The following is a 15,609-nucleotide window of genomic DNA, read 5'->3' as shown; positions in this document are numbered from 1 at the left end:
GGTGATAAAAACTGCAGAGTGTAAAGAAAAGGATGGATATAACCCTCATGGCATCTCCCATTGGCTTTTTTTTTGCATTATTAATGAATGCTCCGGTGGCATTGTTGCTTTGTGGAGCCATTAGTTTCTTGCCTGGTTACATTGTTAGCATTGTTACAGTAAGACATGCAGACTTTAAGCCTTAATTAAGTGAAAACAGATCAACAGTTAAAGGTGGTTTGGATTAGAAATAAATAAGAGTAAAACAAGTGAATAAAATGGAAGAATCGTATAACTGTCACAGAGGGTCAGGAAAAGAGAGCCGTCATCTACAGAGATGAGGTTTGTTATGTCATCTTGTGTCACTATGCTCCAGTGTCATGTCAACTCATAATATTTTGTTCCTCTGGTAGCTTCTGGAGTCCGGTGCTGACAGCAGCCTGCAGAGAAGGAAAAGGCAGAGCAATGACTTCCTGCAGCCCTACATCGCTGCCAAGCTGGATACGCTCCCTGAGATCTTCACTCTGGGTGACGAAAAGAAATACAGCGGCTTCTACAACAAACCGCTCCCTGGACAGCAGCAGTACCGCTGCTTCGTTTTGGCTGACCTGACGGACCACGAGTCTGTGAGTGACCTCTCTGCATTTATGAACACGTTCAGCAGCAGTGATGCATTTGGAAGTGGTTCAGTGGTTGATCTCAGAGGCCAGGGCTTCAGTGCATACACTGATTTCTTAAAAAAGAGCACCACCCCACCTCAAAACACGGCACAGACTTACAGTACATTGTGAAGATGATGCTACATGTTTGTCCACAAGACTCTTTGGCTTTTTCTTTGCCATCGTAAGGCAATATAGCAAAACTGAGATTAGTGTTGGTAATAAACTGACAATTTGTTAATACATTTTCAACATATCAGCTGGTTCTGTCCATACAGTGTGTGTTCTATAACTCATCCATTTGTGTAGCCTACAGACAGTTTGAGTGCTGTCGTCAGTGGTTAGGGTTAATTAAGGGTAATTCAGGGTAAGGGTTAAGTTTACATTCAAACTTCCTCTTTATATGGAAGTTTCACCTGTGACATAACCAAATTTGACTAAAAATGTCTCCAAGAGTTGAGTTCAAAGATAAAATCCTTTTGTTTCCAAAGCTAGCTTGTTTTGCATGTGGCTAAAGTGCAACACAGTGGTTCTCTTTCACAGGAGGAGCATCCCTAAAGCAGGGATGTTACCCACATGACACAGCAGCAGTAGCTTAATTGTCATCCCTGTATCAGAGCCATGATAAATTGCAATTGGGGTTGCTGTAGCTCAGGCGGTAGATGGTAGAGCAGGTCACCTATCAAATATCCTGGGCAAGACCCCGAGTTGCTCTCCGGTGCATTCGTGGGATTATGAGTGTGTATGTGTGAGCGTTAGACAGAAGGTTCTTAGACAGAAACAACATAGAAAAACAGTGCATGTGTGAATGGGTGAATTCGGGGAGCTGTGTAAAGCGCTTTGAGTGCTCAGAGTAGAAAAACTCTATATAACCCAGTCTGTTTACCATTCCCATTTACCAAGAGATTTGAGGCCAGACTAACAATCTGCAGCAGTGCGAAACCCTCTTTTGGCATTAAAAAGTTACTGTAAGATTTTACTAAAGAGGTGCAGTGTCAGTTTTGTGACTAAAAGGTATTTTTTGTAGAAGTATTTTTGCCTTCGTGCATAAGTATTTGTAGAAGTTTCCCTTTTTTGGGAAAGAAATTTGGAGCGCATTTAAATGATTCCTACAAAACCTATTTAAGTTCATGCACTTTACAGCAAATAACAGAATTTAACCCTGAAAAAAGCAACTCCTATTTTGTTCCCTATGGCTGTGATAGTTGTCTCTAGAAGTGTTCAATTATTAGGAATTAGAAGAGGAGGGGTTATCAAAATGAGTGCAGCGTTAGCACAGCTGGATGGCTCAAAGCTATGAAGGCACTCCCTAACCTTGGGCTGTCCTGTGCTAGTGGCTTTACAGTGCTGCTTGCAGTGTTTCCAGTTTTTAGTTACATTTCTACACAGATCAGTCTTGTGTCTCTTGCTTGTGTTTTCACAGCCTCGTGCACACAATGAGCAGATTTTGTTTAACTTCTCTCTGGTATCAGATCTGTTACAAGCTGAATGAAAATGCAGAAATGTGTCAAATTCAGACCTGACAGCTGTTAGATTCATATTTGAATCCTACAATCTGTAAATTTTGACTTTAAAAAATGCACGCAGTCTCACACTTGCATAGCCTGCAGAGATAAAGAGCATGCATTTAATGACAAAGTAATAGCAACATCAAAGTCTGGGTCACGATGTGACATCCTCTTCTACATATATAAATGGCGGCGCGGCAGTAGCACGCAGCGGCCACTCCGGAGCCAAACTGGTGCTGCATTGTTTATTGTTTACGTTTTTGTGTGCAGCGTGCTTATTTTGCACTATGTATGGATAACGTCGCAACTGGTGTCGGTGTTCGTGCATACAACAGCCAGACACTTTTCAACCTAAATAACCTAGCTGACGACATCCAGGAGGGGCTGCGGGAAACGCTGCGTGAACTCGGCTTGCTCCGCGAACCAGGCCTCGAAGCCTCGGCGTTGCCTGATGCCAGCGGACGGAGGTGGAGACATCGGAAGCGTTGCGCGAGGAAGCGGAAGCGCGGCAAGCAGGCGGGAGTCTGTGCTAGGCTAAAAACAAACCCTAGCCGGCCGGCTCTACCGTCCATCATCTTATCCAACGTCTGCTCCCTGGATAACAAACTGGATTACATCCGACTCCAGCAGGCCACACAGCGTGAGATTAGAGACTGCTGTGTCTTTGTTTTCACGGAAACATGGCTCAGCGAAAGAGTACCGGACGCCGCTATTCAGCTAAATGGGCTGGCCTCGTTTCGCGCCGACAGAAATGCAGCTCTGTGCGGTATGACTCGCGGTGGCGGCTTGTGTGTTTACATCAACGAGAAATGGTGCAAGAACTCTGTGCTAGTCTCTAGTTATTGCTCATCGCTGGTGGAGTTTGTGACTGTTAGATGCAGACCTTTTTACTTACCACGGGAATTCACCACTGTTTTCATTATCGGAGTGTACATTCCACCTAGCGCTAATGCTAAGGAAGCGCTATGGGAATTGTATACAAAGATCAGTGAACTGCAAAATACACACCCGGATGGACTGTTTATTGTTGCTGGGGACTTCAACCATGCAAATCTCAAGTCAGTGCTTCCTAGATTCCATCAGTATGTGGACTTTGCAACGAGGGGAGAAAACACGCTGGATCTTGTTTACACAAACATCCCCGGCGCATATCGGGCAGAGCCCCGCCCCCACCTCGGCTACTCAGACCACATCTCTGTTATGCTAATTCCAGCATACAGACCACTCGTCAGGCGATCAAAACCGGTTCTGAAGCAGGTGAAAACCTGGCCAGCAGGAGCCATCTCTGCTCTTCAGGACTGTTTTGAGAGCACTGACTGGAACATGTTTAGAGAGGCTGCAACTTACGGCGACTTCACTGACTTGGAGGAGTACACATCATCAGTGTCCAGCTATATCAACAAGTGCACCGATGACGTCACTGTCTCCAAGATCATCATCTCACGACCCAACCAGAAACCGTGGATTACTGCGGAAGTGCGTGCACTTCTAAGGACCCGAGACTCTGCCTTCAAAGAGGGAGATAAGGTGGCGCTTAGAAGAGCGAGGGCTGAACTTTCTCGGGCCATCAGAGAGGAGAAGCGCGCACACGCCCAGAGAATCCACAACCACTTCAAGGACAGCGGCGACACACGGCGCATGTGGCAGGGCTTACAAGCCTCGCTAACTACAGGACGACACCACCTGCCTGTGACAGTGACGGCTCCCTCCCAGATGTGCTTAACAACTTCTATGCTCGGTTTGACAGGCAGAACGACGTGGCGGCGAGGAAGACCATCCCTCCTCCGAACGACCAGGTCCTGTGTCTCACTACAGCTGAGGTGAGGAAAACTCTACGCAGAGTCAATCCACGTAAAGCTGCTGGACCAGACAACATCCCAGGAAGAGTGCTCAGAGAATGTGCTGATCAGCTGGCAGATGTTCTCACCGACATCTTCAACATCTCTCTGAGCAGTGCCGTTGTCCCCACGTGCTTCAAGGCCACCACCATCGTCCCCGTGCCCAAGAAGTCTTCTGTGTCCTGTCTCAATGACTACCGCCCTATCGCACTTACACCCACCATCATGAAGTGCTTCGAACGGCTCGTCATGAGACACATCAAGACCCTGCTGCCCCCCTCACTGGACCCAATGCAATTTGCATACCGCCATAACCGCTCAACGGACGACGCCATCTCCACTGCACTCCATCTTGCCCTGACACACTTGGACAAGAAGGACTCACACGTCCGAATGCTGTACATAGATTTCAGCTCAGCATTCAACACGATCATCCCCCAACAACTGATCGGAAAGCTGAGCCTGTTAGGCCTGAACACCTCCCTCTGCAACTGGATCCTGGACTTTCTGACCGGAAGGCCTCAGTCAGTACGGATCGGGAACTGCACCTCCAGCACCACCACACTGAGCACTGGGGCCCCACAAGGCTGTGTGCTCAGTCCTCTGCTGTTCACACTGCTGACTCATGACTGTGTAGCAACACACAGTTCAAATCACATCATTAAATTCGCTGATGACACGACCGTGGTGGGTCTCATTAGCAAGAACGACGAGTCAGCGTACAGAGAGGAAGTGCAGAGACTAACGGACAAGACAAAAGAGATGGTTGTTGACTTTAGGAGGACACGAGGCGACCACTCACCGCTGAGCATCAACGGCTCCTCTGTGGAGATCGTTGACAGCACCAAATTCCTGGGCGTACACCTGGAGAAGGACCTCGGCTGGTCCCTCAACACCAGCTCCCTGCACAAGAAAGCCCAACAGCGTCTCTTCTTTCTGAGAAGACTGAGAAAGGCCCGGCTTCCACCACCGATCCTGACCACCTTCTATAGAGGAACTATTGAGAGCATCCTGAGCGGCTGCATCACTGTCTGGTTTGGGAGCTGTGCCATATTGGACCGCAAGACCCTACAGCGGATAGTGGGAACAGCAGAGAAGATCATCGGGGTCTCTCTACCCTCTATTGAGGACATCTACACCACACGCTGCATTCACAAAGCCACCAGCATTGTGGCTGATCGGACACACCCCTCTCACACACTCTTTACACTCCTGCCATCTGAAAAAAGGTACCGAAGCATTCGGGCACACACATCCAGACTGTGCAACAGCTTTTTTCCACAAGCCATCCGTCTCCTCAGCAAAAAGGGACTGACTGATAAACACGCACACACACACATACACTAACATTATCACTCAGCTTAACTCAAATACCTCAAAACATTGAGACTGGACTGACTAACCAACACAAGCGCAAACACACTGACCTACACCACCAAACCATCGCACACACCAACCTGTAAATGCTCTTTTGCACAATATTATTACTAGATATATTATATATATTTTTTTTTTTTTTTTGCACTAACTTGTCTTGTAGCACCTTGGTTCCTGGAGGAACGTTGTTTCGCCTCACTGTGTATTTTTAAACTGTATATGGTTGAAGTGACAATAAAGTTGAACTTGAACTTGAACTTGATAAAGTCAGTACTGACAAACAGATTCATAACATCGATTCATTTGTAATAAAGCTGCGATCCTGTGCTCTAACTGAGCTGTCAGAATTATCCAGAGAATGAACGTCTCGAGCTACAAGACTGTGCATCGTCCACGGCAAATTCTAACAGAAGAGTTTGTCTTCAATTCAATTCAATTCAATTCAATTCAATTTTATTTATATAGCGCCAAATCACAACAAAAGTCGCCTCAAGGCGCTTCATAGATACAGAGAAAAACCCAACAATCATATGACCCCCTATGAGCAAGCACTTTGGCGACAGTGGGAAGGAAAAACTCCCTTTTAACAGGAAGAAACCTCCGGCAGAACCAGGCTCAGGGAGGGGCGGCCATCTGCTGCGACCGGTTGGGGTGAGAGAAGGAAGACAGGATAAAGACATGCTGTGGAAGAGAGACAGAGATTAATAACAGATATGATTCAATGCAGAGAGGTCTATTAATACATAGTGAGTGAGAAAGGTGACTGGAAAGGAAAAACTCAATGCATCATGGGAATCCCCCGGCAGCCTACATCTATTGCAGCATAACAAAGGGAGGATTCAGGGTCACCTGGTCCAGCCCTAACTATATGCTTTAGAAAAAAGGAAAGTTTTAAGCCTAATCTTAAAAGTAGAGATAGTGTCTGTCTCCTGAATCCAAACTGGAAGCTGGTTCCACAGAAGAGGGGCCTGAAAACTGAAGGCTCTGCCTCCCATTCTACTTTTAAATACTCTAGGAACAACAAGTAGGCCTGCAGAGCGAGAGCGGAGCGCTCTAATAGGGTGATATGGTACTACAAGGTCATTAAGATAAGATGGGGCCTGATTATTTAAGACCTTGTATGTGAGGAGCAGGATTTTGAATTCAATTCTGGATTTAACAGGAAGCCAATGAAGGGAAGCCAAAACAGGAGAAATATGCTCTCTCTTTCTAGTCCCTGTCAGGACTCTTGCTGCAGCATTTTGGATTAGCTGAAGGCTTTTCAGTGAGTTTTTTGGACATCCTGATAATAATGAATTACAGTAGTCCAGCCTGGAAGTAATAAATGCATGAACTAGTTTTTCAGCGTCACTCTGAGACAGGATATTTCTAATTTTAGAGATGTTGCGCAAATGGAAGAAAGCAGTCTTACATATTTGTTTAATATGTGCGTTGAAGGACATGTCCTGGTCAAAAATGACTCCAAGGTTCCTCACCGCGTTACTGGAGGCCAAGGTAATGCCATCCAGAGTAAGAATCTGATTAGATACCATATTTCTAAGATTTTCAGGGCCGAGTACAATAACCTCAGTTTTATCTGAATTAAGAAGCAGAAAGTTAGCGGCCATCCAGGTCTTTATGTCTTTAAGACATTCCTGCAGTTTAACTAATTGGTGTGTGTTATCTGGCTTCATGGACAGATAGAGCTGGGTGTCATCTGCATAGCAGTGTAAATGTATGCTATGTCTTCTAATGATGCTGCCTAAGGGAAGCATGTATAATGTAAACAGAATTGGTCCTAGCACTGAACCCTGTGGAACTCCATAATTAACCTCAGTGTGTGAAGAGGACTCTCCATTTACATGCACAAATTGGAGTCTATTAGATAGATATGATACAAACCACTGCAGTGCAGTACCTGTAATACCTACAGCATGTTCTAATCGCTCTAATAGGATATTATGGTCGACAGTATCGAACGCTGCACTGAGGTCTAGCAGGACAAGCACAGAGATGAGTCCACTGTCAGAGGCCATAAGAAGATCATTTGTAACCTTCACTAAAGCTGTTTCTGTGCTGTGATGAGCTCTGAAACCTGACTGAAACTCTTCAAATAAACCATTCCTCTGCAGATGATCTGTTAGCTGTTTGACAACTACTCTTTCAAGGATGTTTGATATAAAGGAAGGTTGGAGATTGGCCTATAATTAGCTAAGACTGCTGGGTCTAGAGATGCTTTTTGAGTAAAGGTTTAACTACAGCCAGCTTGAAGGCCTGTGGTACATAGCCGATTATTAGAGATAGGTTGATCATATTTAAGATCGAAGAATTAATTAATGGCAGGACTTCTTTGAGCAGTTTTGTAGGAATGGGGTCTAAAAGACACGTTGATGGTTTGGAGGAAGTAATTATTGAAGTTAACTCAGAAAGATCAATTGGAGAAAAAGAGTCTAACTTAACATCAATGGTACTAAGAGTAGCTGTAGATAATATTACATCTGTGGGATGATTATTGGTAATTTTTTCTCTAATGATAAAAATTTTATTTGTGAAGAAGTTCATGAAGTCATTACTAGTTAACGTTAAAGGGATGGTTGGCTCAAAAGAGCTCTGACTGTTTGTCAGCCTGGCTACAGAGCTGAAGAGAAACCTAGGGTTGTTCTTATTTTCTTCAATCAGTGATGAATAGTAAGATGTTCTGGCTTTGCGGAGGGCTTTCTTATAAAGCAGCAAACTATTTCTCCAGGCTAAATGATGATCCTCTAGATTTGTGACACGCCATTTCCTCTCCAGATTACGAGTCATCTGCTTTAGGGTACGTGTTTCAGAATTATACCACGGAGTCAGGTACTTCTGATTTGAGGCCTTAGTTTTCACAGGAGCTACAGTATCCAGAGTCGTACGTAGTGAGGAGGTGAAATTATTAACAAGATAATCGACCTCTGTTGGGGTAGCGTTCAGATAGCTGCTTTGCTCTGTGTTGGTACAGGGCATTGGAGATGATAACAGTGGGTGGATTATATTCTTAAACTTAGTTACAGTGCTTTCAGAAAGACATCTACTTTGATAAAGTCTACTCTTCACCGCTGTGTAATCAATTATTGTAAATGTAAATGTTATCAGGAAATGATCAGACAGGAGAGGGTTTTCAGGAAACACTGTTAAATGTTCAGGTTCGATGCCATATGTTAAAACAAGATCTAGAGTGTGATTAAAGTGGTGGGTGGGTTCTTTTACATTTTGAGAGAAACCAATTGAGTCTAATAACAGATTAAATGCCATGTTGAGGCTGTCATTTTTAGCATCTACATGGATGTTAAAATCACCCACAATAATTATTTTATCTGAGCTCAGAACTAAATTAGATATAAAGTCTGAGAAATCAGACAGAAACTCTGTCTTCCAGGCAAAAACACATTGATCTGAATTTCCAAAGAGAAGCACAAACATGAAACTCACATCCTGATTGCTTCTGCCTGCATATGTACAGTGCTCTTGGTAGACTGCTGGTCATCATTAAAACAAATTATTTATCTTTATAAATTAGCAGATCGCCAACAGAACCTCCCACTTCCGTCGACTGTGACGCTAGTTTGCCCTGGTTAGTAAATCTGCCCATCGATGTTGAATTTTCAGATCTCCATAATGGAATAAACACTGTGGCTACCTGACCAGACCCATTCTTCTTAGAACAGGGGGACTGTCTGGAAGGTGAATGCGCTCATGTGACCAGGCACAATTCACAAACTCAGCAACTAACACTTGCATCAAAAACAATACAAACATTGAAATACAAGAGAGAAACTATGACAAAGATGCACCAAAAGTCAGCAAATCATTCATCAGCAAAGTTATTTGTGCAGATTTTGTATTGTACATCTTTATGAAAGTTGTATATTCACAGACAAGAGTCAGGAAATAGAAACAGTAACAAGGACCAATGTTTGATATCATGCAATAGCCTTGCAATGAACGCAACCTGTGGGACACTTGTTACTGTGGACCTTGCAGCTGCTTCCTGTGGTGGTGTTGTACTGGATTGCAATACGCGCTTTCCCCCCACACTGCTGTGTTTGAGTGCACATGATCAATAGTCAGAATAAAATGTGGAAGAAAACAAATGGATTCCCCTGAGTTTGACCATCTTGCCAACAAAGTGCCCATTATGTTTTATGTTATGTAATCCTTCTGCACTAATGTACCATCTGAACACACAATACAGCTGCTGCTACCACGTGAGGGAGAAGCAAAGTCAACTATTAGAGTGGAATAAGCTGTAAGTTACAGCCTGCCTTGTATGCAGCAGTGCTGTGTCAAGAAAGGTTCACTGAGACCAAGGCTGTGCTTGACACCTCTTGCTCTTTAATAAATCATAAATCTGCAGCAGGGGCAAGGGAACAGCAGAGGCAACGTGGGTGGTTTTTTAATATGCTGCTCTATTGCTGTTTTGTCTGCATTTGTGGCCTTTAAAGTTGTCAGATGAATAGTTCTCATAAAACTGTGGAAAAACTTCATTTATGGGTCACATTGTGGTACATACAGCTGCAGTGCATGTTCCATACTTCTTTGTAATGCTGAATGAATAGAGCAGAGTTGGTTGTGAATGGCATTATTGCTTTCTATCTGTGGAATACAAGAGTAGCCCTTCAAGCAGCGCTGCACACATGCCAAGCACGTCACAGTGATGCTAATCATGTCCTTGACTCCTGCATGCATCTGCAGGTATATCTTCCAAGCAGTTAGGCCGTGATCCCCACCGTCACTCACATGCACCTTGCTTCCAAGAGCATTAAACCTTCAGACTGCTTCTCTAATTTCAACTGCTCTTGTTCTTGTTCGCCCTCGTGGCATCTTCATTTAAATGTGTTGCGATCTATGGAGAGGGAGGAGGTTGGTCCAGAATAGAACACTTCTAAAGGCTTCTGGCTTTAAACAGTCTTATGAACTATTCACACAAACACGGTGATGCACCAGATCAGTAAAGATTCACTTGGAGTAAGGTGTAGGGGGAGATTAAGGTTCAAATCTTTTTATGGAAAGGCTTGTGAAGAAGAACAAGAATGCATGTACGGGGTCCGATCAGAAGGGTCTGACAAATCAAAAGCTTCACCTGATTTAGATTTGGCTGGTCTCACATTCAACTTCATCTTGTTCCAGCTGACTTTTGCTTGCTGTGCAAGTTTGAGGTCCATGGTGGAGAACGCAGAGTGGACGTGGTTACAACAGCAACTTCCATGAGCTGAAAATAGCAGCTGAAGGATGAAGGATGACTGAATACATTAAAATAGATTCTCTCAAACAGGTTGTGATTTTTAGGTCCTGCTGTCTGAACTATTTTAATCATTCCTCATATGAGGCTTACATTGAAGTAAAGCATTTTCTGAAAATGTGCTTGTACTACGCTGAGCCCAAACCATGAGCGTGTTATGGAGAGCTGCTGGATGTTAACAGGATAAACCTGCATTCAGAGTCTCCTTGTATGGGTGAACCCAAGTCAGGCTTTCATCACTAACCACTTTCACCTACTGCTGAGCAGACTGCAGATCCTTCACACGGTGTTAATATTTGCCTCAGCTCTTGTCTCGCCCCGCCCAGTGAAGACAGCAGGCCCACTGTGGGTCCTGCTCAGGGAGAGTTACTGGCTTTTTCTTAAATGATCCAAGGTCTTGGCCCCACTATGTAAAGTGCTCAATGTGACATATGTTATGATTTGGGGCTCTATGAATAAAACTGAAATGAATTGAGCATTTAAATGTCATTCAAATATCAGTGGCTGAAAGAAGTGTGAGATTAAAAAAGGGGGCAGATGGAGAAATGAAAGCAAGCTTGTTTCAGGTTATCAATGAAGGAAATTCAGCACATTGGTCGGATTTATCTGCACTGCAAAACAAAGTCAGTCAGTGAGTGAAGAGCGGCCTGAAAACCTTCCAGGTAGCAATCTGCAGATTTGGCCAACAGTTGTAGAAAATCGTCTTCTTTGAACATGTTTGATTTACAGTATTGACAAAAGGATCATTTTATATGGACAAAATTCTAGGTGTGATGGGACATTTCATGCCCTTTACAACAACCCTACCCCAGATGTGATTGGGTAAGAGGCACACCGTGGGCAGGTCACCAGTCTATCACAGGGCTAACTCACAGAGCCAAACAATCCTTTGCACTCACACTTATGAGTAATTTAGAATCACAAAGTAATCTAACTCTAATAACTGAATGACCTTTAACTGTGGGAGGAAACCAGAGTACCCACTGCAAACTAGCCAGACTGTGGGTTTGAACCTGGGCCCTTCATGCTGTGAGGTAACAGTGCGAACCACTGCACCACCACGCTGTCGGTACAGACTTCACAAAAGGAGGAAAGCTACGATTTCAAGGCTTGATGCAGAATTTTTCTGCACGTTTTTGTCCTTGACAGGTTAAACACAATAAATAGCGCTAGCATGCACGGGGTGTGTAGTGTCTGCCTCCAGTGATTTTCCTGTGGTGTGAAATCTCGTGTGGTCTTGTGAATTTCATGAGTCCAGCAACTAACCACTCCTACTAGATTGTATCAGGTCATCTCAACAAGAACAAATGAAGTTGTTAAATTTCATACAGATCCTACATGATTCAATTACGTTCACCACAGAAACAAAATACAAGTTAGACTTTTGTAAATGTAACAACCATCCAATTTCCTTTTTTGTAGTGTACACGTTTGGGATCTCTGTCTCGCCTCAAGTTACATAAAATTCAGCTTTGTAGTTGTTGTACGATCCTGCTGGCAGAAAAAGACTGAAACTGCAGTTTCCCCACCTTTAGGCACAAAGATGAAACGCTGACCTTTCCATCTAAGTGGGTAAGACAGCAAATTAATACAGCAGAGCTTCGGTGGCCTCGGCGGATGTTTTTAGTGCTGTTTGTATGATCCTGACACTCGGTGGAGAGGTGGAGAACAGACGTTAGGTCGGAGGACTGCGGTTTTTTAAGAGGAGCATCCGTGTGGATTTAAAAAATGTTCAGAACTTTGAGATAAAAAGAAATAGTTTGATAAAAACTAAAATGTTGATACATATTTAAGCAAATCGCCACACATGCAGGGACTCTCTGTATGCATAATTGGGCATCTTATTCCTGTCATCCCTTAGTTCCTGGAACTTTATCAGAGAGACTTAGCAATTCATTGTTCTGTACATGCCATTGTCCTCCGACATTTAGATGCCATTCAGACATTTTAAATAAATGATTAAATGGAGCATTTCTCATCACTCCCACTTTGCTGCGCCTCCGCTCATTACAGCTTTTGTAATGAGGGAAGTGCGTCGTCTTGGACAATACTTTTCCACAGTGTTGAGAACAGAGCTGCAGGGTCCAGATTCAATAAATGACACGTTGCTGAATGTGATTCCAGCCTGTACAAAAATAGAAACCTAATCACATTCATTGAAAAAAAGGGGACATAAGCTTAGCTTTTATTTCTGCCGCAAAGCTGCTGGAGGGGTGGAGGCGACAAGAGAAGAGTGGGAAGGAAAAGAAAGGCGAGGGGGCTGGAGAGTGAAGGAAAAGGGCACTGTGGCTTTCTGTGGCCCCCACTGCTGGTAAACAAGCCGGGACGTGTGAAATTGGATAAAAGAAAAAGGCCATATAAACAGTGTGATCACTTAGAGTGGAGGGGTGGAGGGTGGGTGGAGGGTGGGTCGGCTAGGAGAGCACGGCGGCTTCCTGTGGATGCAGAGCCCTGTGGGAGCGACAGAGAGGTGAGCAGAGGAGTTAGAGGGAGCTTAATGGGAGGATAAGACCAAGAAAGGAAAGAAATGCTGCAGCCACTGGAGAGAGGGCCTTACAGATGCCGGGATGTGTTTCTAATGTGGGAGGAGGAGAGTTGCTGAACTTTGAGGGGAAAAGAGGAATAGGTACTGGATATCTTCCAGCTTGTACGCATAGATGAGCCGAGAGGAGACGACTCCGGCTGAGGGAGAAATATCCAGTGTTTCAGAAAATAACCGAGCTGTCAAAATACATTGCAGTCAGACATTGTTTCATACTTTGTAATCAGTCACTTCTTGCGGAAGGATTACGGACGGTGGAAACAATTTTGTTGAGCAAAATGTTCATCCCCCTGCACCTCTGCTATTATAGACACTTCTCTTCTTTGCGTCTCCTCGCTCCAGTTTGCAGATGTAGCAGCAGCATATTTTTCACCCCTGAAGGATTACTATCTACGAGGTCCCACCGCTGAGATTGATCACTTCAAAACTTCCCCCCTGAGATTATCTAAATATCCTTCAGAATATGCTTCTGCTGCATCTAAAAGCTGTGAAAACTGTCATTTTTCAAAAAGAAAAAAAGTTTTCTGAGCTGTAAGCAGTACTTTGCTAAAAGTGCCACAAAGTACTAAAGAGAGAAGCGAGCGGAAAGCGCTGAGGAGACAGATGAGCTGAGCACGTTATCAAGCGCCACACCTTTTAGCTGCTAATGCTTCAAGGTTTCTTCTATACGCTGCAGAGCTCGGAAAGGTGGCTGCCGTCTTTTTAAAGAAACGCTGAGGTTTGTCGTCAGTTATGAAAATGTGTAAACCAGGAATGGGACCAATATAATAAGACTTCTTCATTAGAATTATCATAAAGCAATGATGAGCTCATGAGTAAATCAGTCTCTTCATAATCCCCCCTTTAGGCTACAATAATAACAGTGACAATGAAACAAGAGGGAAAACAACTGAACTTTTGTTGTTTTACTGTATTTCTTTATTTCTCATAGAGCAGGAGCAAAAATATGAACAGTGAAGCTTTAACAAATGCAGCTACTACAGTTTCCATCCGCACAGCACAAGCCCACAGTGTGCACTCTCCTAACATTAGTAACCTTCTCGGTCATTAGGGAGTCTTTGACAAGACTCACACCTGCAGCCGCTGCCTCCTCACACTTTTTAAGTGGCATTTCCTGTTAACTTGTTGTGACATTTTTGTCATTGCTTGGCTAAAATATCAACTGCTAAGACTTGTTTCTGAGACTGAAGTTGCAATAGAAAGATTCCCAGTCTCGTGCCACAGCTCTGTCCTGATACAGAGACGCAGACATTTGAAAACTGCAACACTGCAGCGCATTAATATAAACCCGCATGAACCGGGAGGATTGTGTGACAGCGATGGCAGAGCAAGGAGACGTTCTTTTATCACTGTGGTTAATTGAAGTAATAAAACAGTAATAATACTGTTAGAAATGCTATAAAGTCTGTTATAGCATTTCTAACAAACAGCTTATCCAGGTGGCGAGCTCTGAAAAATGACACCAGCGCAGAAGCGCTAAAAGCCGCAGTTCCTCTGGTGGCCACTTGACTGACTACCTCCCATATCAACCTTTACACCAGAAATAAACATGTACAATGCAAGCAAACAAATGGCAAAATAAACATGGATACTGGAGCTTGGGAACTGGTTAATGACAGAAGTGCCTTGAATTAAAGTCACTGAATCAAATCTCTCTACAGTGTTTGTGCTGCTGTTTTAATGAACACAGACTACGGCCTGCTACAAAGTACAGCCTGCCCGAAAGGTTGTGCTTCAGTGTTTGGGAGTTAAATTTGACTATTTTACCAGTCTGCTATTTAGGACTAGTTAGCTCATATAAGTATCTGTGCAATGCAGCGGTACTGTTTATGAATGCAGCTTGCTAACCAAGGATTAGCTGACAGCTGTCCAAAACGAACATGTTTATGGTGGCTATGTCCATCTTTTATATACAGTTTCAGTTTAACAGAACATCCTTTTAAAGATTTTTATAATTAGCAACGCAGCTTGTGTTTAAATGCAGGATAAATAGTAGCAGTTAGGACATAGCTTCTGTAATGTGCATTATGTAATGAAAGCTGTTTAGCCATCTGCTTATGCTGCTTGTGCTGTTAGCCATGAGGAGCTGTTAATGGTTGGTTTAAGTTTGGTGAAAGCTGCGATTTGAAGATCGCTCAGGTAGAAAGTGAACTAGAAAACCATCAGAATAACTCAGGTTATGTTTCAAATCCATCCTCCTAAAATACACACAGAAGTGAATTATGACCTGGAAAATTAACACTCCCTTTATCATGTAAAAAGATTATTTATACATTTTTCTGCTTTAGAGAATCAAGCTGTGAGTTTGTGCTGCTGCCTTGGCCAAGAGATTTGATCGCAGTGGGACGGAAGCACAGAAAAACTGTTCCTCAAGGCAGAAAATATTAATTATGTATGAGTTTTCATTAAGGCTATATGCAATAACTAACAGGTGACCAGCCAACATAAACATCTTGCG

The 15,609-nt window shown here is 43.6% G+C and overlaps 1 protein-coding gene across 3 annotated transcripts in view; it reads left to right on the top strand.

Moving 5' to 3' along the window:
- The window catches only part of ptprfa (protein tyrosine phosphatase receptor type Fa), a 385,056-nt gene that overhangs the window by 284,624 nt on the left and 84,823 nt on the right, over positions 1–15,609 (top strand). For all 3 annotated transcript variants that reach the window (XM_085433425.1, XM_085433427.1, XM_085433426.1), the window contains one exon: positions 393–605. In XM_085433425.1, the coding sequence (XP_085289551.1) occupies positions 393–605 (213 nt within the window). The remainder of the gene's footprint in view (positions 1–392; positions 606–15,609) is intronic.

Source organism: Copadichromis virginalis, linkage group LG15 (genome assembly GCF_057382275.1).
Source record: "Copadichromis virginalis isolate Kocher_CV1m ecotype Utaka linkage group LG15, C_Virginalis_male_GT1.1, whole genome shotgun sequence".
Lineage (NCBI taxonomy): Eukaryota > Metazoa > Chordata > Actinopteri > Cichliformes > Cichlidae > Copadichromis > Copadichromis virginalis.
This window is presented reverse-complemented; position numbering and strand designations above follow the sequence as displayed.